General features: G+C 52.1%; 2 protein-coding genes across 5 annotated transcripts in view; one reads left to right on the top strand and one right to left on the bottom strand.

Moving 5' to 3' along the window:
• Positions 1-5,328, top strand: part of WDR6 (WD repeat domain 6) — a 47,031-nt gene extending 41,703 nt beyond the window's left edge. For 3 of the 4 annotated variants that reach the window (XM_083155581.1, XM_083155579.1, XM_083155580.1), the window contains exon 8: positions 4,160-5,328. In XM_083155581.1, the coding sequence (XP_083011707.1) occupies positions 4,160-4,677 (518 nt within the window). In that variant the 3' untranslated portion in view covers positions 4,678-5,328. The remainder of the gene's footprint in view (positions 1-4,159) is intronic. The other variant, XM_083155578.1, reaches the window with a different exon arrangement.
• Positions 5,329-8,302: 2,974 nt separating this feature from the next.
• The window catches only part of DALRD3 (DALR anticodon binding domain containing 3), a 28,754-nt gene continuing 12,804 nt past the window's right edge, over positions 8,303-24,252 (bottom strand). The window contains exons 12-13 of the mRNA XM_083155577.1: positions 9,172-9,240; positions 8,303-9,089 (exon numbers count right to left, since the gene is read on the bottom strand). Of these exons, the coding sequence (XP_083011703.1) occupies positions 8,970-9,089; positions 9,172-9,240 (189 nt within the window). The 3' untranslated portion in view covers positions 8,303-8,969. The remainder of the gene's footprint in view (positions 9,090-9,171; positions 9,241-24,252) is intronic.

Below are 24,252 nucleotides of genomic sequence, written 5' to 3'. Positions count from 1 at the left end.
AACACGCACCCTGCAGTATAAGGACCGTAGGCAAGTGTCATCCAGCAGGGTAATTCCTACCGGGGACAACATTACAGGACTCTAAAGGCGTAGATATAAATATACGGCTAATCATAGTAAGACGTTATATAATTACAGTTTAGGGAGTATTTACGGATATCTGACCGTTGGATCTTATGGGGCCTACAGCCAGGATGCTGATGTCAGAAAGGGGGCGAACAGAGCGCCGGTCCCTACAGTGTGAAGGGACCAGGTAGCTCAGCCTGGTTTACCCGGGATTAACCCCTCTTTTAACCCAGGTCGGAATGCTGGGTTGCTGGACCCTTAGGTCGATACCTATAAAAGATCGATATGAACTATTGGTCGAAAGGGACTTTAGGTCGACATGAAAAAGTTTGACATGGTGACTTTGTTTAGGTGTCTACGTCGACTAGCGTCAACATGGACACCGTTTCAGTTTATCGCTGCACTCGGCACATTATTTTATTCTCCCTCCATCCCGCATGGATGGAAGGGCATGAAAAACCGTCTTTAAAAAAAAATCCTTTTAAAAATCATGTTGACCTTTGGCATGTCAACCTAAAGTGCCTGTCGACCTATGGCCCATGTCAACCTAAGCTATGTCGACCTAAGCTATGTCGACCAAATATAGGTCGACACAATGACTGTATCCCAATTTGAAAAGACCATTTCACACCGCACGTCACCAGGGTCGACCTGGCAACAACCTGGGTCAGACTCAGGTTATTTGTGCGATGTGACGGGTACTGTATATGAAATTAAGCATGTATTGCTCTGTGTGTCTACCCCTGAGTGACGGTGATGCACGGTCCTGCGCGTCACCACCGCCTGACTAGATAGATTCGGCATGCAGTATAAATCTAGTCAGATTGCCAGTGTTCTCACCAGATCGCTAAACACACATCGCTGAGGTATGGTATGTGTGTCAGCGATGTGCGCTGAGCGATGTGTGTCGGCAATGTGCGCTGAGCTGTGTGTCGGCGATGTGTGCTGAGCGGAGTGTGTCGGCAATGTGCGCTGAGCGGTGTGTCGGCGATGTGCGGTGTGTGTCGGCGATGTGTGCTGAGCGGTGTGTGTCGGCAATGTGTGCTGAGCGGTGTGTGTCGGTGATGTGCACTGAGCGGTGTGTGTCGGCGATGTGCGCTGAGCAGTGTCGGCAATGTGCGCTGAGCGGTGTGTGTCAGCGATGTGCGCTGAGCGATGTGTGTCGGCAATGTGTGCTGAGCGGTGTGTGTCGGCAATGTGCGCTGAGCGGTGTGTGTCGGCAATGTGCGCTGAGCGGTGTGTGTCGGCAATGTGCGCTGAGCGGTGTGTGTCGGCAATGTGCGCTGAGCGGTGTGTGGGCAATGTGTGCTGAGCGGTGTGTGTCGGCAATGTGTGCTGAGCGGTGTGTGTCGGCAATGTGCGCTGAGCGGTGTGTGTCGGCAATGTGCACTGAGCGGTGTGTGTCGGCGATGTGCGCTGAGCAGTGTGTCAGCGATGTGCGCTGAGCGATGTGTGTCGGCAATGTGCGCTGAGCGGTGTGTGTCGGCAATATGCGCTGAGCGGTGTGTCGGCAATGTGCGCTGAGCGGTGTGTGACGGCAATGTGCGCTATGCAGTGTGTCGGCAATGTGCGCTGTGCAGTGTGTGTCGGCAATGTGCGCTGTGCAGTGTGTGTCGGCGATGTGCGCTGAGCGATGTGTGTCAGCACTGTGCGCTGTGTGCCATCACTTCGCTCAGCAGGCGGGCTCCATTTCCCCGTGTGTAGGGGACTTTATTCTCTGTACCTCAAGTACTCAATTGGGAGCATCAAGTAATGCTAAAGCCCCGTACACACGGGGAGATATATCGCTCAGTTTCTCCTTTACATCAGCGACCAGAGATGGTCGCTGATGAAAAAGAATCGGTACTTGTGGAGTATCACGGCTCCCATCGTATGGCATCGTATGCCATATGTAGTGGCATACGATGCGATGTTTTACCGATTTTTGAGCATTTTTGCTCAAAAATCGTATGCCATCGCATGGCATCATATGCCATATGTAGTGGCATACGATGCGATACGATGTTTTACCGATTTTTGAGCATTTTAGCTCAAAAATCGTATGCAATCGCATGGCATCGTATGCCATATGTAGTGGCATACGATGCGATACGATGTTTTACCGATTTTTGAGCATTTTAGCGATCACACCCGATTTTGCATTGAAATGCATCAGAATGCATTGAAATGTGTATTAAACTTGTGAAATGCCCCCAAATGCCATTTTTCATAGTGCACCACCCCCACTATCAACATCAACCCGAAGCGTGGCGAGCGCAGCGAGCCCGCGAGGGGCGGCGGTACGCGTCCTACGACCATTTCATACCCCCACTATCCACGTCGGCGTGGAGTTGAGAATAGAATAGTGTGGCGAGCGGACGCGGATACCTGTGAAGCCCGCGAGGGGACGCGTATAGCTGTGATGGTATCCGCGTCCCCTCGCGGGGCTCGCCACACTATTCTATTCTCAACTCCACGCCGACGTGGATAGTGGGGGTATGAAAAGGTCGTAGGACGCGTACCGCCGCCCCTCGTGGGCTCGCCACGCTTCGGGTTGACGTTGATAGTGGGGGTGGTGCACTATGAAAAATGGCATTTGGGGGCATTTCACAAGTTTAATACACATTTCAATGCATTCTGATGCATTTCAATGCAAAATCGGGTACGATCGCATCGCATCGGATGCCATCGTATGGCATCCGATGCGATCGCATACGATTTTTGAGCTAAAATGCTCAAAAATCGGTAAAACATCGTATCGCATCGTATGCCATCGCATGCCATATGTAGTGGCATACGATGCCATGCGATGGCATACGATTTTTGAGCAAAAATGCTCAAAAATCGGTAAAACATCGTATTGCATCGTATGCCACTACATATGGCATGCGATGCGATGCGATTTTTAGCATACGATCTGCATACGATGCAGGTCGTGGGAGCCGTGATACTCCACAAGTACCAAAGAAACTGCCGGGGGAGAGCCGCAGTGGTAATCAGCTGGCTGTAGGAGCATGTACCTGCGACCAGCGATCACTACAGGAGTAAAAACGGGAGCGCGCACCCGGCAATATATCGCCGGTGCACACTCCCATCGTGGGCAATATGGTCACTTAGGGCCTTATTCGAATTCACTCTTTCTGACAAAATCCTTCTTAGATGGACAAAACCATGTGCACTGCAGGGGGGCAGATGTAACATGTACAGATAGAAATAGATTTGGTGATTGTTTGGTAATTCTTTGCAGGGTAAATACTGGCTGCTTTATTTTTACACTGCAATATAGATCTCACTTTGAAGTAAAACCCCACCCAAATCTAATTAGATCTGCACAAGTTACATCTGCCCCACCTGCAGTGCACATGGTTTTGTCCATCTAAGAAGGATTTTGTCTGAAAGAGTGAACTCGAATAAGGCCCTTAGCGACCATATTTCCCACGATACTGTACAAAATCGCCCCCATGTGTACGCACCTTAACAGGTCATGCTTTCTGGATTTCTTTAATGATCCACAGGTGCAGTAATCCATTTTTGATGGGTCAGTAATTATCTCACTTGCTTCCAGATAGAAATCCTGAAAACATGGCCTGCTGGGAGCTGGAATGGAGAACTCCTGCTCTATACAATCTTAATGTCTGAATCCCATATATTGATGGAACAACGATCTGATATGTACATTTACCACACACCAATCACATTCTGTCTATCATTTCTCTATTGCCTCCCAGAAAATGATAGACAGAATCGGATTGGTTGCTATGGGCAACATCCCCTCTTATCATTTTTAGAGGCTTTAGTAAATTTACCTCAGTGTCTGATACTATTCATTTGCTTGCTTTGTCTTTTCAAAATGGCAGCTTTCACTGTGGGTAAATGACAGGGACACTTTAAATCTGGGGTGACCACGGCCCTTAAGGCACACTAACAGGCCAGGTTTCAGGATATCCCTGCTTGGACACACATAGTTAAATCAAAATAACTGATGTACTAATTATGTGTGCTCAAGCAGGGATATCCTGAAACCTGGACTGTCAGTGTGCCTTGAGGCCTGAGGTGTGGAATCACTGGTGTATGTGGAAAACAATAAAATGTTCTGTTTTATATCGTTATTCAGTTCCCAGGAAGAGAAATGCTGGCAGCAGTAAGGACCCCTCTCCTACACTGAAGACACCGAATAAGGGGGGAAAGCAGAAGTCTCTGCCCCTGCTAGCCAGTGATATGACGCCGTGGGTGGGGGCTTCTCCATCAGAGACATCCATCACTGCTCTCCTGCGCAGCATCCCGTCTCCAAGGTCGTGCTTCGACAACATGGCTGACCACCGCCAAAGTCAGGCAATACCCGCCATCAATCACCAGGACAGCGGGGACCTGCCAGCTCCTCTTCCCGAACAGTATACCCAGAGAGACAAGACAAGCAGCAGAGCTAAACAGAGGGGCAGGGCCGGGGTGACCAAGAGACGGCCCCTGAATAAATTCCATAACATGAAATTACCACCGGTCCCTGCAGTGACGGAGCTCAGCTTCAGCCGCAATTTCAGTTTCTCATTCTTTGACCTGCCGGAACACCAGAGTCCCCAGCACTGGCTTCAGCGCCAGCGATCTGTCTATGTGTTGATGAGACGGTTGGAATAAACGGATATCTAATGAAGTAGATTTACCTCACCACAGAGGACACAGCAATGTGAATGAAGGAACTTGTGGCAGCCATTTTGTTGGCTAACATAATAGCCTTTAAAATGCAACATTGTGAACTCAATAGGACCCACTGACATCACTTGGTGTCTCAGTGAGGTAATAACAACTTGGTTCAGCCCACAAAATGGCCGCCTCTATGAGGTCACTGGTTCACAGAGAAAATAATGGCTGCATTTCAAAGGACATTTGTTACAGCCCCAACAATGGACGCTTTTCCCATGCCACCATTACTTTTATACTATAGCGTGTTGTTCCTACTCTGCTCTATGTAAGATAAAACAATTTAGATTAGATATTTTGATCTATTGTGATTCATTTGCTGTGATCACCTAAATAATTTATTGGCCAAGTATTGTCATATTAAAACCCATTATTAATGATACAAAATCTTTACCTAATAAATATACTATTGCTATAGCTCAGAACCTGTTTGCAATACACTGGAGCCCCTGATCGCCCATTAACGCCAACCAATTAGAAAACATTATCCCTCCTGCGGTTCTGCGCCATCTCTCTACAGGCTTCCATACAGTGAATGGCTGTCAGCAGTTTTATTGGTGGATAGCTCCTGTCATCAGTGAATGGCTGTCAGAATTGTGATTGATGGATAGCTCCTGTCATCTGCCAATCACAATTCTGACAGCCATTCACTGTCTGGCTGCAGGCGGATTGTGTGACCCCTACAATAGTGGTGCCCGGGGCAGCTGCCCATATGGTAAGAGTGAGTATGTAAATAGCGGGGGCTAATGCGGTAATCCCAGTGTTGTAGATCTCAGACTCCACCTATAGCGGAATGGTTTGCCAGACTAGGGGCCAAAAAGAGCCCAATTTCGGCCAGCAATCTGCTCAGTGAACTCTGTGGCCGATTCAGATGCGTTCATACAGGTCTGAATTCGTTCCCTTTCCCTAATATTCAGAATCCCTGGGAGCACACTTGCCCAGCTGTTCGCTCGAGGAGGGGGCAGCATAAAAATGCTGGGCATTCCTGAGAACACAGGTGTGGAGATTCCTGCACAGGGGTGTCGGCTGGGTCACATGACGTCACCTCATTCCCCCTTTTCGCCGATCTTCAAACATAGCAGGCTGAATAAGGCCCTCTCTATGCCCGTGGCCTATCGCACGATGTCTGGATCTACTAAATAGACTCCTCCTCCTCAGGCCACACTAACGGGGTGCGATTACCCACGCCAATGTCCAATCAGTTCCGTAAATATGTTCCCCTTCTTACTGGTCTCTTAATTCACACTTCCTCTGTATTTTCCTTTGTGATCACCGTGTACTCTGTGTATTAGTATTTATCACACACCTCACCGTGTACTCTGTGTATTAGTATTTATCACGCACCTCACCGTGTACTCTGTGTATTGGTATTTATCACGCACCTCACCGTGTACTCTGTGTATAAGTATTTATCACGCACCTCACCATGTACTCTGTGTATTAGTATTTATCACGCACCTCACCGTGTACTCTGTGTATTAGTATTTATCACGCACCTCACCGTGTACTCTGTGTATTGGTATTTATCACGCACCTCACCGTGTACTCTGCGTACTGGTATTTATCGCGCACCTCACCGTGTACTCTGCGTACTGGTATTTATCGCGCACCTCACCGTGTACTCTGCGTACTGGTATTTATCGCGCACCTCACCGTGTACTCTGCGTACTGGTATTTATCACACACCTCACCGTGTACTCTGCGTACTGGTATTTATCACACACCTCACCGTGTACTCTGCGTACTGGTATTTATCGCGCACCTCACCGTGTACTCTGCGTACTGGTATTTATCACACACCTCACCGTGTACTCTGCGTATTGGTATTAATCACGCACCTCACTGTGTACTCTGCGTACTAGTATTAATCACGCACCTCACCGTGTACTCTGCGTACTAGTATTAATCACGCACCTCACCGTGTACTCTGCGTACTGGTATTTATCACGCACCTCACCGTGTACTCTGTGTACTGGTATTTATCGCGCACCTCACCGTGTACTCTGCGTACTGGTATTTATCGCGCACCTCACCGTGTACTCTGCGTATTGGTATTAATCACGCACCTCACTGTGTACTCTGCGTACTAGTATTAATCACGCACCTCACTGTGTACTCTGCGTACTAGTATTAATCACGCACCTCACCGTGTACTCTGCGTACTGGTATTTATCACGCACCTCACCGTGTACTCTGCGTACTAGTATTAATCACACACCTCACCGTGTACTCTGCGTACTGGTATTAATCACGCACCTCACCGTGTACTCTGCGTACTGGTATTAATCACGCACCTCACCGTGTACTCTGCGTACTGGTATTTATCACGCACCTCACTGTGTACTGGTATTTATCACGCACCTCACCGTGTACTCTGCGTATTGGTATTTATCACACACCTCACCGTGTACTCTGCGTACTGGTATTTATCGCGCACCTCACCGTGTACTCTGCGTACTGGTATTTATCACACACCTCACCGTGTACTCTGCGTATTGGTATTTATCACACACCTCACTGTGTACTCTGCGTACTAGTATTAATCACGCACCTCACTGTGTACTCTGCGTACTGGTATTAATCACGCACCTCACCGTGTACTCTGCGTATTGGTATTTATCACGCACCTCACCGTGTACTCTGCGTACTAGTATTAATCACACACCTCACCGTGTACTCTGCGTACTGGTATTAATCACGCACCTCACCGTGTACTCTGCGTACTGGTATTAATCACGCACCTCACCGTGTACTCTGCGTACTGGTATTTATCGCGCACCTCACCGTGTACTCTGCGTACTGGTATTTATCGCGCACCTCACCGTGTACTCTGCGTATTAGTATTTATCACGCACCTCACCGTGTACTCTGCGTATTAGTATTAATCACACACCTCACCGTGTACTCTGCGTATTAGTATTAATCACACACCTCACCGTGTACTCTGTGTATTAGTATTTATCACGCACCTCACCGTGTACTCTGCGTATTAGTATTAATCACACACCTCACCGTGTACTCTGCGTATTAGTATTAATCACACACCTCACCGTGTACTCTGCGTATTAGTATTAATCACACACCTCACCGTGTACTCTGCGTATTAGTATTAATCACACACCTCACCGTGTACTCTGCGTATTAGTATTAATCACACACCTCACCGTGTACTCTGCGTATTAGTATTAATCACACACCTCACCGTGTACTCTGTGTATTAGTATTAATCACACACCTCACCGTGTACTCTGTGTATTAGTATTAATCACACACCTCACCGTGTACTCTGTGTATTAGTATTTATCACGCACCTCACCGTGTACTCTGTGTATTAGTATTAATCACACACCTCACCGTGTACTCTGTGTATTAGTATTTATCACGCACCTCACCGTGTACTCTGCGTATTAGTATTAATCACACACCTCACTGTGTTGTCCATTTATGCGATGTCTCATAACCCCTGTTATTATATTAGTATTATATCTGGTATTATGCCTTATGTGGGTGTTTCGCACCCATTATCTCGTTGGTGATCTTAATAAAAACTTTGATTGCAAAAAAGAGAAAAAAAAAATTCTTTAATAATTATAAACCTAAAATACAAGTTGTCATAACCAAAGGAATTACAAACAACATGAAGATATAGCAAAAGGTTTCTGGTTCAGAACTGAAGAGATCATGTGATCATGGGGAAGCTAATATCGTACGCACAGCAGGCTTCCTGTCAGTGGTCACTTCCTTTCAGCCACAAAACAATGGATGGGAGTTAGCTGAATAGTAAATATAAGCCAATAGACTACTATATACATTTTATTTATATCTGTTTTTTTATCTAATTATACACAGATTTATGTATAGTATTCCGGTGAAGGGAAATATTCTTCCTCACATGTGCTCGGACTGTCCATGTTGTACAATATATATGCAGCTGTACAATACTGTCCCTGTTGTACAATAGTCTCTTCTGATAATATCGGTATATTACCTTTTACACCAGGATCCAGATCATTTCCTCACCAGGTGCTGGCTCTTTGGTGCATTAATCACTAGGGCTCAGGGAGGTCATGAGGAAGGAAGGCCGTAGCAGCAGGACCACCCTGGGACCACCCTAGTCCGGCTGCCGGGCTACTGGGAGTGCTCAATACTGGGAACACTAGCATTCTGGTTCTGCTGCAGTTCCTCCAATGAGATTCATCTCGGCAGCTCCTGAGGTTGCGATCCCAGTGTTATATCTGAGTCAGTGGACGTACATGAAGCGTGTCCAGTGCAGAATGCAGAACACTCCTGACTGCTCTCATCAGCTGCAAACGGGCAAACATCTGGCCGAAGAGGTGAGGTAATGGCTCCTGTTTCACAAAACATGGGGTCATATTTTAGGTGGATGAATAACCCAGCCCTGATATACAGTATTTGTGTAATATAACTTACCCCTAGAATGTGCACTCTGTTATAATAGCAGCTGAAGTCCATACTGAGACCTACAAGGAACTTACACACCTGCAACAAAAAGTTATAGACGTCTCACTGAAATGACATACACATAGCGTTTCACACCACAATCTTCCAGCACCAGAAAGTCAGAAGCCTCGTATCACTACTCTGTACTGCTGGGGACCCAGCTCCTCCCAAAATATAACTCTCAGTCTGTGGCTTCCTGCTGCCCCCATTCCCCTCCTCACATCATGTCACTGCCCCTGTCACATGCAGCCTTGTCCTCACTGACACACCACTCATCTCCTGATATACTCTGTGCTGCTGGGGACCCTGCTCCTCCCACTATATAACTCTCAGTCTGTGGCTTCCTGCTGGCTCCATTCCCCTCCTCACATCATGTCACTGCCCCTGTCACATGCAGCCTTGTCCTCACTGACACACCACTCATCTCCTGATATACTCTGTGCTGCTGGGGATCCTGCTCCTCCCACTATATAACTCTCAGTATGTGGCTTCCTGCTGCCTCCATTCCCCTCCTCACATCATGTCACTGCCCCTGTCACATGCAGCACTGTCCTCACTGACACATCCCTCATCTGCTGATATACTCTGTGCTGCTGGGGACCCTGCTCCTCCCAAAATATAACTCTGTCTGTGGCTTCCTGCTGCCCCCATTCCCCTCCTCACATCATGTCACTGCCCCTGTCACATGCAGCCTTGTCCTCACTGACACACCACTCATCTCCTGATATACTCTGTGCTGCTGGGGACCCTGCTCCTCCCACTATATAACTCTCAGTCTGTGGCTTCCTGCTGGCTCCATTCCCCTCCTCACATCATGTCATTGCCCTTGTTACATACAGCCCTGTCCTCACTGACACATCACCCATCTCCTGATATACTCTGTGCTGCTGGGGACCCAGCTCCTCCCAAAATATAACTCTCAGTCTGTGGCTTCCTGCTGCCCCCATTCCCCTCCTCACATCATGTCATTGCCCTTGTTACATACAGCCCTGTCCTCACTGACATCACTCATCTCCTGATATACTCTGTGCTGCTGGGGACCCAGCTCCTCCCAAAATATAACTCTCAGTCTGTGGCTTCCTGCGCCCTCCATTCCCCTCCTCACATCATGTCACTGCCCCTGTCACATGCAGCCCTGTCCTCACTGACACATCACTCATCTCCTGATTTACTCTGTGCTGCTGGGGACCCTGCTCCTCCCACTATATAACTCTCAGTCTGTGGCTTCCTGCTCCCTCCATTCCCCTCCTCACTTCATGTCACTACCCCTGTCACATGCAGCCCTGTCCTCACTGACACATCACTCATCTCCTGATATACTCTGTGCTGCTGGGGACCCTGCTCCTCCCACTATATAACTGTCAGTCTGTGACTTCATGCTGCCTCCATCCCCTCATCACATCATGTCACTGCCCCTGTCACATGCAGCCATGTCCTCACTGACACATCACTCATCTCCTGATATACTCTGTGCTGCTGGGGACCCTGCTTCTCCCACTATATAACTGTCAGTCTGTGGCTTCCTGCTGCCTCCATTCCCCTCCTCACATCATGTCACTGCCCCTGTCACATGCAGCCCTGTCCTCACTGACACATCCCTCATCTCCTGATATACTCTGTGCTGCTGGGGACCCTGCTCCTCCCACTGTATAACTGTCAGTCTGTGGCTTCCTGCTGCCTCCATTCCCCTCCTCACATCATGTCACTGCCCCTGTCACATGCAGCCCTGTCCTCACTGACACATCACTCATCTCCTGATATACTCTGTGCTGCTGGGGTCCCTGCTCCTCCCACTATATAACTCTCAGTCTGTGGCTTCCTGCTGCCTCCATTCCCCTCCTCACATCATGTCACTGCCCCTGTCACATGCAGCCCTGTCCTCACTGACACAGCACTCATCTCCTGATATACTCTGTGCTGCTGGGGACCCTGCTCCTCCCACTATATAACTGTCAGTCTGTGGCTTCCTGCTGCCCCCATCCCCCTCCTCACATCATGTCACTGCCCCTGTCACATGCAGCCCTGTCCTCACTGACACATCACTCATCTCCTGATATACTCTGTGCTGCTGGGGACCCTGCTTCTCCCACTATATAACTGTCAGTCTGTGACTTCCTGCTGCCCCCATTCCCCTCCTCACATCATGTCACTGCCCCTGTCACATGCAGCCCTGTCCTCACTGACACATCACTCATCTCCTGATATACTCTGTGCTGCTGGGGACCCTGCTCCTTCCACTATATAACTTTCAGTCTGTGGCTTCCTGCTGCCTCCATTCCCCTCCTCACATCATGTCACTGCCCCTGTCACATGCAGCCCTGTCCTCACTGACACATCACTCATCTCCTGATATACTCTGTGCTGCTGGGGTCCCTGCTCCTCCCACTATATAACTCTCAGTCTGTGGCTTTCTGCTGCCTCCATTCCCCTCCTCACATCATGTCACTGCCCTGTCACATACAGCCGTGTCCTCACTGACACATCACTCATCTTCTGATATACTCTGTGCTGCTGGGGACCCTGCTCCTCCCACTATATAACTTTCAGTCTGTGGCTTCCTGCTGCCTCCATTCCCCTCCTCACATCATGTCACTGCCCCTGTCACATGCAGCCAAGTCCTCACTGACACATCCCTCATCTCCTGATATACTCTGTGCTGCTGGGGACCCTGCACCTCCCACTATATAACTCTCAGTATGTGGCTTCCTGCTGCCTCCATTCCCCTCCTCACATCATGTCACTGCCCCTGTCACATGCAGCCCTGTCCTCACTGACACATCACTCATCTCCTGATATACTCTGTGCTGCTGGGCACCCTGCTCCTCCCACTATATAACTCTCAGTCTGTGGCTTCCTGCTGCCCCCATTCCCCTCCTCACATCATGTCACGGCCCCTGTCACATGCAGCCTGTCCTCACTGACACATCACTCATCACCTGATATACTCTGTGCTGCTGGGGACCCTGCTCCTCCCACTATATAACTCTTAGTCTGTGGCTTCCTGCTGCCTCCATTCCTCACAGTCCTGTCCTCACTGACACATCACTCATCACCTGATATACTCTCTGCTGCTGGGCACCCTGCTCCTCCCACTATATAACTCTCAGTCTGTGGCTTCCTGCTGCCCCCATTCCTCACAGCCCTGTCCTCACCGACACATCACTGCCCCCCACAAGATCAGCACACATGAGATAATTAGTGTTGCTATGAGGTTCCAATGACACCTCACTCATCTCCTGATATACTCTGTGCTGCTGGGGACCCTGCTCCTTCCACTATATAACTTTCAGTCTGTGGCTTCCTGCTGCCTCCATTCCCCTCCTCACATCATGTCACTGCCCCTGTCACATGCAGCCCTGTCCTCACTGACACATCACTCATCTCCTGATATACTCTGTGCTGCTGGGGTCCCTGCTCCTCCCACTATATAACTCTCAGTCTGTGGCTTCCTGCTGCCTCCATTCCCCTCCTCACATCATGTCACTGCCCTGTCACATACAGCCGTGTCCTCACTGACACATCACTCATCTTCTGATATACTCTGTGCTGCTGGGCACCCTGCTCCTCCCACTATATATCTCTCAGTCTGTGGCTTCCTGCTGCCTCCATTCCCCTCCTCACATCATGTCACTGCCCCTGTCACATGCAGCCCTGTCCTCACTGACACATCACTCATCTCCTGATATACTCTGTGCTGCTGGGCACCCTGCTCCTCCCACTATATAACTCTCAGTCTGTGGCTTCCTGCTGCCCCCATTCCCCTCCTCACATCATGTCACGGCCCCTGTCACATGCAGCCTGTCCTCACTGACACATCACTCATCACCTGATATACTCTGTGCTGCTGGGGACCCTGCTCCTCCCACTATATAACTCTTAGTCTGTGGCTTCCTGCTGCCTCCATTCCTCACAGTCCTGTCCTCACTGACACATCACTCATCACCTGATATACTCTGTGCTGCTGGGCACCCTGCTCCTCCCACTATATAACTCTCAGTCTGTGGCTTCCTGCTGCCCCCATTCCTCACAGCCCTGTCCTCACCGACACATCACTGCCCCCCACAAGATCAGCACACATGAGATAATTAGTGTTGCTATGAGGTTCCAATGACACCTCACTCACATCAGTCCCTGCGTCAGTAGAGCTTACACTCTATTACCAACCACATGGACACAAACACAGTAGGATTAAACACAGGGAGAACATGCAAACTCCAAAAGTGCTTTGGGCAGCAATTGGACTCACAGACTGAGGCAGTAATAGGAACTATTCCAGTTTTGAGGTTACCCTCAATGATAGGCGCTGAATAAATGTATTATGTCACGTGTACCATTCGTTTGTAACTGAGGATCTAGGTAAACTTGAGAATTGGTCAAGAGAATGGCAACTACAGATTAATGCCAAAAAATGCAAAATCATGCACTTGGGTCTCAGAAATCCAAAGACTAAATATAGTATAAATGGCACTATAATGGAAACTACAGAGGAAGAGAGGGATCTAGGTGTCACTATTTCAGGGGACTTAAAAGCAGGTAGGCAATGTAACAAAGCAATGAAGAAGGCAAGTCAGATGCTTGGTTGCATAGGGAGAGGTATCAGCAGTAGAAAGAAAGAAGTAATAATGCCACTGTATAGGTCATTGGTACGACCTCACCTAGAATATTGTGTTCAGTTCTGGAGGCCATATCTCCAGAAGGATATAAATACATTAGAGACTGTACAAAGAAGAGCAACTAAAATGGTGCATGGCCTACATCACAAAACGTACCAGGAAAGACTAAAAGATCTTAATATTTATACTTTAGAGCAGAGAAGGGAAAGGGGGGACATGATAGAAACTTTCAAATATATCAAGGGTTTTAACAAGGTACAGGTGGGAGACATTCTTCACAGGAAGAGGAGCAGCAGAACAAGAGGACATGCACTGACACTAGAGGGAGGAAGATTCAGGTGGGAGACATTCTTCACAGGAAGAGGAGCAACAGAACACGAGGACATGCACTGACACTAGGGGGAGGAAGGTACAGGTGGGAGACAGTCACAGGAAGAGGAGCAACAGAACACGAGGACATGCACTGACACTAGTGGGAGGAAGGTACAGGTGGGAGACATTCTTCACAGGAAGAGGAGCATCAGAACACGAGGACATGCACTGACACTAGGGGGAGGAAGGTACAGGTGGGAGACAGTCACAGGAAGAGGAGCAGCAGAACACGGGGACATGCACTGACAATAGGGGGAGGAAGGTACAGGTGGGAGACATTAGTCACAGGAAGAGGAGCAGCAGAACACGGGGACATGCACTGACACTAGGGGGAGGAAGGTACAGGTGGGAGACATTCTTCACAGGAAGAGGAGCAGCAGAACACGAGGACATGCACTGACACTGGGGGGGAGGAAGGTACAGGAGGGAGACATTCTTCACAGGAAGAGGAGCAGCAGAACACGAGGACATGCACTGACACTAGGGGGAGGAAGGTACAGGTGGGAGACATTCTTCACAGGAAGAGGAGCAGCAGAACACGGGGACATGCACTGACACTAGGGGGAGGAAGGTACAGGTGGGAGACAGTCACAGGAAGAGGAGCAGCAGAACACGAGGACACGCACTGAAACTAGGGGGAGGAAGGTACAGGTGGGAGACATTCTTCACAGGAAGAGGAGCAGCAGAACACGAGGACATGCACTGACACTAGGGGGAGGAAGGCACAGGTGGGAGACATTCTTCACAGGAAGAGGAGCAACAGAACACGAGGACATGCACTGACACTGGGGGGGAGGAAGGTACAGGAGGGAGACATTCTTCACAGGAAGAGGAGCAACAGAACACGAGGACCTGCACTGACACTGGGGGGGAGGAAGGTACAGGTGGGAGACATTAGTCACAGGAAGAGGAGCAGCAGAACACAAGGACATGCACTGACACTGGGGGGAGGAAGGTACAGGTGGGAGACATTCTTCACAGGAAGAGGAGCAGCAGAACACGAGGACAGGCACTGACACTAGGGGGAGGAAGGTACAGGTGAGAGACATTCTTCACAGGAAGAGGAGCAGCTGAACACGAGGACATGCACTGACACTAGGGGGAGGAAGGTACAGGTGGGAGACATTAGTCACAGGAAGAGGAGCAGCAGAACACGAGGACATGCACTGACACTAGGGGGAGGAAGGTACAGGTGGGAGACATTCTTCACAGGAAGAGGAGCAGCAGAACACGAGGACATGCACTGACACTAGAGGGAGGAAGGTACAGGTGGGAGACATTCTTCACAGGAAGAGGAGCAGCAGAACGCGAGGACATGCACTGACACTAGGGGGAGGAAGATACAGGTGGGAGACATTCGTCACAGGAAGAGGCGCAGCAGAACACGGGGACATGCACTGACACTAGAGGGAGGAAGGTACAGGTGGGAGACATTCTTCACAGGAAGAGGAGCAACAGAACACGAGGACATGCACTGACACTGGGGGGGAGGAAGGTACAGGAGGGAGACATTCTTCACAGGAAGAGGAGCAACAGAACACGAGGACCTGCACTGACACTGGGGGGGAGGAAGGTACAGGTGGGAGACATTAGTCACAGGAAGAGGAGCAGCAGAACACGAGGACATGAACTGACACTAGAGGGAGGAAGGTACAGGTGGGAGACATTAGTCACAGGAAGAGGAGCAGCAGAACACGAGGACATTCACTGACACTAGAGGGAGGAAGGTACAGGTGGGAGACATTAGTCACAGGAAGAGGAGCAACAGAACACGAGGACACGCACTGACACTAGGGGGAGGAAGGTACAGGTGGGAGACATTAGTCACAGGAAGAGGAGCAGCAGAACACGAGGACACGCACTGAAACTAGGGGGAGGAAGGTACAGGTGGGAGACATTCTTCACAGGAAGAGGAGCAGCAGAACACGAGGACACGCACTGACACTAGGGGGAGGAAGGTACAGGTGGGAGACATTAGTCACAGGAAGAGGAGCAGCAGAACACGAGGACAGGCACTGACACTAGGGGGAGGAAGGTACAGGTGGGAGACATTCTTCACAGGAAGAGGAGCAGCAGAACACGAGGACAGGCACTGACACTAGGGGGAGGAAGGTACAGGTGGGAGACATTCTTCACAGGAAGAGGAGCAGCAGAACACGAGGACATGCACTGACACTGGGGGGAGGAAGGTACAGGTGGGAGACATTCTCCACAGGAAGAGGAGCAACAGAACACGAGGACATGCACTGACACTAGAGGGAGGAAGGTACAGGTGGGAGACATTCTCCACAGGAAGAGGAGCAACAGAACACGAGGACATGCACTGACACTAGAGGGAGGAAGATTCAGGGGAATGTGAGGAAGAATTACTACACAGAAAGAGTAGAAGATAAGTGGAATAGCCTCCCATCAGAGGTGGTAGAGGCAAATACAGAAGTACAATGTAAACATGCTTGGGATAGGCATATTGATATCCTTACAAAGATAAGGGGCAGACTAGATGGGCCAAATGGTTCTTATCTGCCGTCAAATTCCCACCTATGTTTGTAACTTTAATAATGTAATTTAGCAGCAGAATTGGGGTGTGACTGTGAACTCACCCATTTAGATGGAAGATCTACAATATTTAAGTCTCCAGATTTAGAATATCAAGACCATACTGTAAACACTGCACTTATAATATAATATATATAATATAAGGCGCATGAATGTCTGATCACTGCTGGACACAATTACCTTTTAATTCATAACCTTTTAATAAAAAATAATAATGATTTCCAATAAATTATCGGTGGCCACCTATCATAAAACGCCAAATGAATATTTATCAGTAGAATAAATAAATCAGATGAATTTATATATAACATTATTAACAAGCAATAATAGTTTAAAATAAATAGGCCCATGGATTTATAATGAGCTTATCCTCCGCGCTTTCAAACGCGTTAGTTTTCCCGGTACCCCTGGAAACCAAGAGAAGTGCTGCCGGCTTCAAATACTATTATCCACTGCCAATATAAGCTACCAGGTATACTGACGGACTCACACAGGACACCGCTATAGGACCTCAGACACTGATTGAGCCGCAGGTGAGAGACGCGACTCCACAACACTGAGGTCATTAGCAGACGCCAGGCACCTGGTGACCGCAGCCGCGGGTGACAGACGCAGCTGCCCCGGACTGACAATACACTGATGGAAGTAGGTCACCAATCTCGTCTGGCGTCTAGCAGCGGGTTGTAGGACGGAGGGCAGCGGACTGCAAGCACTGTCATTGCCCTCCTACCTCCCTGCCTGACACTGTCACAGCCCTCCTACCTCCCTGCCTGACACTGTCACAGCCCTCCTACCTCCCTGCCTGATATGGTCACAGCCCTTCTACCTCCCTACCTGATATGGTCACAGCCCTTCTACCTCCCTGCCTGACACTGTCACAGCCCTCCTACCTCCCTGCCTGACACTATCACAGCCCTCCTACCTCCCTGCCTGACACTATCAGAGCCCTCCTACCTCCCTGCCTGACACTGTCACAGCCCTCCTACCTCCCTGCCTGACACTGTCACAGCCCTCCTACCTCCCTGCCTGATATGGTCACAGCCCTTCTACCTCCCTGCCTGATATGGTCACAGCCCTTCTACCTCCCTGCCTGACACTGTCACAGCCCTCCTACCTCCCTGCCTGACACTATCACAGCCCTCCTACCTCCCTGCCTGACACTATCAGAGCCCTCCTACCTCCCTGCCTGACACTGTCACAGCCCTCCTACCTCCCTGCCTGACACTATCACAGCCCTCCTACCTCCCTGCCTGATATGGTCATACCCCTCCTACCTCCCTGCCTGACACTGTCACAGCCCTCCTACCTCCCCGCCTGACACTGTCACAGCCCTCCTACCTCCCTGCCTGACACTGTCACAGCCCTCCTACCTCCCTGCCCGACACTGTCACAGCCCTCCTACCTCCCTGCCCGACACTGTCACAGCCCTCCTACCTCCCTGCCCGACACTGTCACAGCCCTCCTACCTCCCTGCCCGACACTGTCACAGCCCTCCTACCTCCCTGCCCGACACGGTCACAGCCCTCCTACCTCCCTGCCCGACACTGTCACAGCCCTCCTACCTCCCTGCCTGACACTGTCACAGCCCTCCTACCTCCCTGCCCGACACTGTCACAGCGCTCCTACCTCCCTGCCCGACACTGTCACAGCCCTCCTACCTCCCTGCCTGACACTGTCACAGCCCTCCTACCTCCCTGCCCGACACTATCACAGCCCTCCTACCTCTCTGCCTGACACTGTCACAGCCCTCCTACCTCCCTGCTCGACACGGTCACAGCCCTCCTACCTCCCCGCCTGACACTGTCACAGCCCTCCTACCTCTCTGCCTGACACTGTCACAGCCCTCCTACCTCCCTGCCTGACACGGTCACAGCCCTCCTACCTCCCTGCCTGACACTGTCACAGCCCTCCTACCTCTCTGCCTGACACTGTCACAGCCCTCCTACCTCCCTGCCTGACACGGTCACAGCCCTCCTACCTCCCCGCCTGACACTGTCACAGCCCTCCTACCTCCCTGCCCGACACTGTCACAGCCCTCCTAACTCCCTGCCCGACACTGTCACAGCCCTCCTACCTCCCTGCCCGACACTGTCACAGCCCTCCTACCTCCCTGCCTGACACTGTCACAGCCCTCCTACCATGAATGTCTGATCACTGCTGGACACAATTACCTTTTAATTCATAACCTTTTAATAAAAAATAATAATGATTTCCAATAAATTATCGGTGGCCACCTATCATAAAACGCCAAATGAATATTTATCAGTAGAATAAATAAATCAGATGAATTTATATATAACATTATTAACAAGCAATAATAGTTTAAAATAAATAGGCCCATGGATTTATAATGAGCTTATCCTCCGCGCTTTCAAACGCGTTAGTTTTCCCGGTACCCCTGGAAACCAAGAGACGTGCTGCCGGCTTCAAATACTATTATCCACTGCCAATATAAGCTACCAGGTATACTGACGGACTCACACAGGACACCGCTATAGGACCTCAGACACTGATTGAGCCGCAGGTGAGAGACGCGACTCCACAACACTGAGGTCATTAGCAGACGCCAGGCACCTGGTGACCGCAGCTGCGGGTGACAGACGCAGCTGCCCCGGACTGACAATACACTGATGGAAGTAGGTCACCAATCTCGTCTGGCGTCTAGCAGCGGGTTGTAGGACGGAGGGCAGCGGACTGCAAGCACTGTCATTGCCCTCCTACCTCCCTGCCTGACACTGTCACAGCCCTCCTACCTCCCTGCCTGACACTGTCACAGCCCTCCTACCTCCCTGCCTGATATGGTCACAGCCCTTCTACCTCCCTGCCTGATATGGTCACAGCCCTTCTACCTCCCTGCCTGACACTGTCACAGCCCTCCTACCTCCCTGCCTGACACTATCACAGCCCTCCTACCTCCCTGCCTGACACTATCACAGCCCTCCTACCTCCCTGCCCGACACTGTCACAGCGCTCCTACCTCCCTGCCCGACACTGTCACAGCCCTCCTACCTCCCTGCCTGACACTGTCACAGCCCTCCTACCTCCCTGCTCGACACGGTCACAGCCCTCCTACCTCCCCGCCTGACACTGTCACAGCCCTCCTACCTCTCTGCCTGACACTGTCACAGCCCTCCTACCTCCCTGCCTGACACGGTCACAGCCCTCCTACCTCCCTGCCTGACACTGTCACAGCCCTCCTACCTCTCTGCCTGACACTGTCACAGCCCTCCTACCTCCCTGCCTGACACGGTCACAGCCCTCCTACCTCCCCGCCTGACACTGTCACAGCCCTCCTACCTCCCCGCCTGACACTGTCACAGCCCTCCTACCTCCCTGCCTGACACTGTCACAGCCCTCCTACCTCCCTGCCCGACACTGTCACAGCCCTCCTACCTCCCTGCCTGACACTGTCACAGCCCTCCTACCTCCCTGCCCGACACTATCACAGCCCTCCTACCTCTCTGCCTGACACTGTCACAGCCCTCCTACCTCCCTGCTCGACACGGTCACAGCCCTCCTACCTCCCCGCCTGACACTGTCACAGCCCTCCTACCTCTCTGCCTGACACTGTCACAGCCCTCCTACCTCCCTGCCTGACACGGTCACAGCCCTCCTACCTCCCCGCCTGACACTGTCACAGCCCTCCTACCTCCCTGCCCGACACTGTCACAGCCCTCCTAACTCCCTGCCCGACACTGTCACAGCCCTCCTACCATGAATGTCTGATCACTGCTGGACACAATTACCTTTTAATTCATAACCTTTTAATAAAAAATAATAATGATTTCCAATAAATTATCGGTGGCCACCTATCATAAAACGCCAAATGAATATTTATCAGTAGAATAAATAAATCAGATGAATTTATATATAACATTATTAACAAGCAATAATAGTTTAAAATAAATAGGCCCATGGATTTATAATGAGCTTATCCTCCGCGCTTTCAAACGCGTTAGTTTTCCCGGTACCCCTGGAAACCAAGAGACGTGCTGCCGGCTTCAAATACTATTATCCACTGCCAATATAAGCTACCAGGTATACTGACGGACTCACACAGGACACCGCTATAGGACCTCAGACACTGATTGAGCCGCAGGTGAGAGACGCGACTCCACAACACTGAGGTCATTAGCAGACGCCAGGCACCTGGTGACCGCAGCCGCGGGTGACAGACGCAGCTGCCCCGGACTGACAATACACTGATGGAAGTAGGTCACCAATCTCGTCTGGCGTCTAACAGCGGGTTGTAGGACGGAGGGCAGCGGACTGCAAGCACTGCCATTGCCCTCCTACCTCCCTGCCTGACACTGTCACAGCCCTCCTACCTCCCTGCCTGACACTGTCACAGCCCTCCTACCTCCCTGCCTGATATGGTCACAGCCCTTCTACCTCCCTGCCTGATATGGTCACAGCCCTTCTACCTCCCTGCCTGACACTGTCACAGCCCTCCTACCTCCCTGCCTGACACTATCACAGCCCTCCTACCTCCCTGCCTGACACTATCACAGCCCTCCTACCTCCCTGCCTGACACTGTCACAGCCCTCCTACCTCCCTGCCTGACACTATCACAGCCCTCCTACCTCCCTGCCTGATATGGTCATACCCCTCCTACCTCCCTGCCTGACACTGTCACAGCCCTCCTACCTCCCCGCCTGACACTGTCACAGCCCTCCTACCTCCCTGCCTGACACTGTCACAGCCCTCCTACCTCCCTGCCCGACACTGTCACAGCCCTCCTACCTCCCTGCCCGACACTGTCACAGCCCTCCTACCTCCCTGCCCGACACTGTCACAGCCCTCCTACCTCCCTGCCCGACACTGTCACAGCCCTCCTACCTCCCTGCCTGACACTGTCACAGCCCTCCTACCTCCCTGCCTGACACTATCACAGCCCTCCTACCTCCCCGCCTGACACTGTCACAGCCCTCCTACCTCCCTGCCTGACACTGTCACAGCCCTCCTACCTCCCTGCCTGACAATGTCACAGCCCTCCTACCTCCCTGCCTGACACTGTCACAGCCCTCCTACCTCCCTGCCTGACACTGTCACAGCCCTCCTACCTCCCTGCCCGACACTGTCACAGCCCTCCTACCTCCCTGCCCGACACGGTCACAGCCCTCCTACCTCCCTGCCCGACACTGTCACAGCCCTCCTACCTCCCTGCCTGACACTGTCACAGCCCTCCTGCCTCCCTGCCCGACACTGTCACAGCCCTCCTACCTCCCTGCCCGACACTGTCACAGCCCTCCTACCTCCCTGCCCGACACTGTCACAGCCCTCCTACCTCCCTGCCCGACACTGTCACAGCCCTCCTACCTCTCTGCCTGACACTGTCACAGCCCTCCTACCTCCCTGCCTGACACGGTCACAGCCCTCCTACCTCCCTGCCCGACACTGTCACAGCCCTCCTACCTCCCTGCCTGACACTGTCACAGCCCTCCTACCTCCCTGCCTGACACTATCACAGCCCTCCTACCTCCCCACCTGACACTGTCACAGCCCTCCTACCTCCCCGCCTGACACTGTCACAGCCCTCCTACCTCCCTGCCTGACAATGTCACAGCCCTCCTACCTCCCTGCCTGACACTGTCACAGCCCTCCTACCTCCCTGCCTGATATGGTCATACCCCTCCTACCTCCCTGCCTGACACTGTCACAGCCCTCCTACCTCCCTGCCTGACACTGTCACAGCCCTCCTACCTCCCTGCCCGACACGGTCACAGCCCTCCTACCTCCCTGCCCGACATGGTCACAGCCCTCCTACCTCCCTGCCTGACACTGTTACAGCTCTCCTACCTCCCCGCCTGATACTGTCACAGCCCTCCTACCTCCCCGCCTGACACTGTCACAGCCCTCCTACCTCCCTGCCCGACACTGTCACAGCCCTCCTACCTCCCTGCCCGACACTGTCACAGCCCTCCTACCTCCCTGCCCGACACTGTCACAGCCCTCCTACCTCCCTGCCCGACACTGTCACAGCCCTCCTACCTCCCTGCCCGACACTGTCACAGCCCTCCTACCTCCCTGCCCGACACGGTCACAGCCCTCCTACCTCCCTGCCCGACACTGTCACAGCCCTCCTACCTCCCTGCCCGACACTGTCACAGCCCTCCTACCTCCCTGCCCGACACTGTCACAGCCCTCCTACCTCCCTGCCCGACACTGTCACAGCCCTCCTACCTCCCTGCCCGACACGGTCACAGCCCTCCTACCTCCCTGCCCGACACGGTCACAGCCCTCCTACCTCCCTGCCCGACACTGTCACAGCCCTCCTACCTCCCTGCCTGACAATGTCACAGCCCTCCTGCCTCCCTGCCCGACACTGTCACAGCCCTCCTACCTCCCTGCCCGACACTGTCACAGCCCTCCTACCTCCCTGCCCGACACGGTCACAGCCCTCCTACCTCCCTGCCCGACACTGTCACAGCCCTCCTACCTCCCTGCCTGACACTGTCACAGCCCTCCTACCTCCCTGCCCGACACTGTCACAGCCCTCCTACCTCCCTGCCAGACACTGTCACAGCCCTCCTACCTCCCTGCCTGACACTGTCACAGCCCTCCTACCTCCCTGCCCGACACTGTCACAGCCCTCCTACCTCTCTGCCTGACACTGTCACAGCCCTCCTACCTCCCCGCCTGACACGGTCACAGCCCTCCTACCTCCCCGCCTGACACTGTCACAGCCCTCCTACCTCCCTGCCCGACACTGTCACAGCCCTCCTAACTCCCTGCCCGACACTGTCACAGCCCTCCTACCTCCCTGCCCGACACTGTCACAGCCCTCCTACCTACCCGCCTGACACTGTCACAGCCCTCCTACCTACCCGCCTGACACTGTCACAGCCCTCCTACCTCCCCGCCTGACACTGTCACAGCCCTCCTACCTCCCTGTCTGACACGGTCACAGCCCTCCTACCTCCCTGTCTGACACGGTCACAGCCCTCCTACCTCCGTGCCTGACACTGTCACAGCCCTCCTACCTCCCTGCCTGACACTGTCACAGCCCTCCTATCTCCCTGCCTGACACTATCACAGCCCTCCTACCTCCCTGCCTGACACTGTCACAGCCCTCCTACCTCCCTGCCTGACACTGTCACAGCCCTCCTACCTCCCTGCCTGACACTGTCACAGCCCTCCTACCTCCCCGCCTGACACTGTCACAGCCCTCCTACCTCCCTGCCTGACACTGTCACAGCCCTCCTACCTCCCTGCCTGATATGGTCATACCCCTCCTACCTCCCTGCCTGACACTGTCACAGCCCTCCTACCTCCCTGCCTGACACAGCCCTCCTACCTCCCTGCCTGACACTGTCACAGCCCTCCTACCTCCCTGCCTGATATGGTCATACCCCTCCTACCTCCCTGCCTGACACTGTCACAGCCCTCCTATCTCCCTGCCTGACACTATCACAGCCCTCCTACCTCCCTGCCTGACACTGTCACAGCCCTCCTACCTCCCTGCCTGACACTGTCACAGCCCTCCTACCTCCCTGCCTGACACTGTCA

Source organism: Crinia signifera, chromosome 8 (genome assembly GCF_055691185.1).
Source record: "Crinia signifera chromosome 8, ASM5569118v1, whole genome shotgun sequence".
NCBI lineage: Eukaryota > Metazoa > Chordata > Amphibia > Anura > Myobatrachidae > Crinia > Crinia signifera.
This window is presented reverse-complemented; position numbering and strand designations above follow the sequence as displayed.